At 34.7% G+C, this 3,309-nt stretch overlaps 1 protein-coding gene across 1 annotated transcript; it reads right to left on the bottom strand.

The window, feature by feature from the left end:
* Window positions 1-387: 387 nt before the first annotated feature.
* LOC145133757 (ureide permease 1-like) lies at window positions 388-3,039 on the bottom strand. Its single transcript, XM_079068720.1, has 8 exons — window positions 2,926-3,039; window positions 2,160-2,459; window positions 1,918-2,056; window positions 1,669-1,843; window positions 1,556-1,587; window positions 1,387-1,481; window positions 760-1,134; window positions 388-642 (listed from the first exon to the last, which is right to left on the bottom strand). The coding sequence occupies exons 1-8, from the start codon at window positions 2,926-2,928 to the stop codon at window positions 487-489; spliced, it is 1,275 nt and encodes a 424-aa protein (XP_078924846.1). The 5' UTR covers window positions 2,929-3,039; the 3' UTR covers window positions 388-486.
* Between the last annotated feature and the right edge of the window lie 270 nt (window positions 3,040-3,309).

The following is a 3,309-nucleotide window of genomic DNA, read 5'->3' as shown; positions in this document are numbered from 1 at the left end:
TGAAAATTCTAAGGTATTCGAACTCAGGGGCGGAGCTTTGTTAGGGCCGGAAGGGGTTGTGGGTCCCCCTGATTTTTTGGTTAGAAGTAATCCATATACATTAATTTTACAAATATTAGGCTCAAAAAACTAAATTTTGGTGCGACACAATCTTGTAAGTGGGCTATATATGTTGGATTTCTCATTCTTTCCACAAGGGCTCTTTTGGAGCGATAATCTTGGACTCCACATATATTTACACAAATGTTGTCCCTTTTGACAAAGTTTCTTGTGGTTTTGATATGTTGTAAATTCAAAATGACTATTAGACATTTATAAGACCATTTTTGCAGTTTTTTCTTAAATCAATGTTAACCGTAAGATGAAGCAAATCAAGGCAGGAAAAAATGAATCACATAGGGTTATCGTGTGTATATATTGATTATATAATGACTGAACTTTGCAGTGTTTTAAATCCCGTGTTACAATTTTATCCTTTAAATCATCTTAATGTTTCCGATGACCAGATGAAGCCATTAAAACTCCAACAGCCACAATAAACATGGACAACATGCCTATAAGGAATACATACGTTCTTCTCGAAGACTTTCTGTATTCACCAAAAATGAGCACACCCCAAAAGGTACTCACAAGTGGAAGCGCCTGAAACGTGTTCACAACAACAACATGAGATTAACATAGACATGCCACAATAAATTATCCAAATGCATTGGTTACTTGTACTTTAAAGTACAAGTTTATACAGACTTTAGAACTTACCTGAACCGCATCAGCTGCAGCATAACCAGCAGCTTGTCCTCCCATAAACTGGAGACCATTCCCAAAACCACACAGAAAGCCAGCCAGAAACGCCCAACCACGCCCTTCCCAGTCATTCAAATAGGCTTTGATTGAAGATTTAGGCAAGTTGAATGCCGGGTGATAAAGGAATGTAATGTTTAAAATTATGGCAATCACAAAACAAGAGCAAGAAAAGTAGAAAAAAGCTGTGTAGACACTTAAGTGAGGAACACCATCATCCAATGTATTCCATTGGTCATTGGTTGCAAGGTTAAATGCTGGTGAGAAGAGAGAAAAACAAATTCCAGCAAACAAACACATGGCTAAACCAATCAAAGTGCTCCTTCCAAATACCTGAAATCCCCACAAATTTGTCCCACATAAATGAAAAAGAAAAAAAAAAGTGGAGTGCGCTCTATGCCTATAAAATGAGTATGTTGAATTTTTTCTTTGGAGGCCCATGGTTTTTCTCTGGTTTTGAAGTTTTTTTTTTTGTATATGTTTTTGTGTTCTTATTTTCTATGGTCGGTTTTACACATGTTAGATAATTAAATTTCAACTCATTCAATGTGAACATGGGTGAATGTGGTTTATGTACAATATAACCTTGATTGCTCTTTGGCTCTCGAGTTCAATAAGAAAACTTGCAGTCCCTGCTTTCGCTTTCTCTCCTTTACCACCTCCATCCTCCAGATCCTTTTCTGATAATAAAAAAAGAATTATTAAACTAATAATCCAACTTAAAAAGGTTAGTGAAAAATCCAAGTAGTCTTACTTGATGTCGCGTATGACCCGTTGCTAATTGATCTGTCACGTATTAATTGTTAGAATTCCAAAACTACAAGTCAATAGTTTGATATATGATGACACTAAAAAAAAGATATATACCCTTTTTTGTCAATTTTAGAACCTTTTAATCCATCAAGCTTTTCTTGATTATCTTTGGCATTAGATGCATGCACAACAGAACCAAGACAAACAGCAATCAAGAAACATGCAACCCCTGGGAAAAGTATCTCAGCTCTGTTGATTTTATCGTCTAAAAAGTAGTTCAAAGTTGTACCTATCACCCATTCACAAACTCAAAATCATGATCCAATATATGTTTCAAAATAGTCATGATTATGATGATGATACCTATAACAACTGTAATACTTGCAGTGATGACCTCAGTTACTGATAAACCCACAAATGCCCAAGCGTACTGTGTTGACAGATTTCCAAGGCTTAAAACTACCCCACCTGCCATTGCAAACAGAACGCTTGGCCAATTGTTCTGAAAAAAGCAGATTGTAATTCACAACTCAAGAATGCATATGGACTATGAATGTGTGGCTCATTGATGCATTTTGTCGAATGGTTTATGTGCGTGATTATACCTGAGAAAGCTGGACTAGAAAATTGGGTTTGTCATCATTGGTATGGCCAAATTCTCCAAATGTGAAAGCGATTATGACAGCTGCCAGAAGATTGGTGATTGTGTAATCAAGATAAGTGTGTTGAGGAAGACGACCACGTCGTTCTAACAGAGTTAGAATTGCAGGCCATGTTCCTAGGAAGAGGAGCGCAAGCAGCATGCATGCTATGGCTCCTCCTCTGCTATCTACTATGTACATCTTCAAATTCGAATGGATTCCCTCAGTTGTAAAAGTAATCAAGAAACGAAACTCGGAAAAATCCTAAAACGAAAACTGAATTAATGTTAGAGGGTGTTAGCGTTTTTAAGAATCTTGAAATGAATCTAAAAGAAACTGTGCAAAAGTTGACTTTTTTTTTTCAACCAATCAAGTTGCAGAAAGATCATCCATTAAAATTAAGAAAGTTAACAAGTAAAATGGTTATATAAAAAAAAACACACATATTAAGATGAATCTCCAACAAAAGAAAATGATAGAATTTGCCCAAAATAGATAGTTCTTGCAAACTGTATTGTTTTTTTTTGACATTTTCGATAAACCATAAGATCAATATGCATTAAAAAAACCCAAATATTATAGTTTAAAAGATCGATAATTCTTAAAGAAAAGATACTAAGATGATGACATACATGAAACAAACAGAATTAACCATAAAGAAATGAATCTCGAAAAGCATAAGACGTAATTTGCATCTTTGACAAGAAAGAAAAAAAAAAGTCAAACCCACCATTGCATAGGAAAGCAGTTTACAAAAAATCGGGAACTGAGTTTAAAAGAAATTGCTAATCTCCAAAGAATCTGAAGATACTTAACAATCACGACAACCCTATAAATATATAAAATAAAAAGACATAATACCAACCAATCATAGAACAAAAGGTAATTCTGCAAACAAAAAAAAAACAAAATAAAGTAGCACATAAAGCCAGCAAATTTTCATTTCAATATAGCAATCAGGTCACTTTCATGAACAGTAATGATTGCGTACCAAATTTTTTTGGAGATGAGCAAGAAATGATGTGAGCCTTCAAAGATGCAGCACCATTAATGGAGTTTTATTTATGCTTTTAATTCAGATCCTTAAAGATTCCAACTTGATTCTTGTTGGGAA

Source organism: Lactuca virosa, chromosome 8 (assembly GCF_052849685.1).
Source record: "Lactuca virosa cultivar CGN04683 chromosome 8, Lactuca_virosa_CGN04683_v6, whole genome shotgun sequence".
In the NCBI taxonomy this organism is placed as follows: domain Eukaryota; kingdom Viridiplantae; phylum Streptophyta; class Magnoliopsida; order Asterales; family Asteraceae; genus Lactuca; species Lactuca virosa.
The sequence above is the reverse complement of the archived record's forward strand: the minus strand, read 5'-3'. Positions and strand labels throughout refer to the sequence as shown.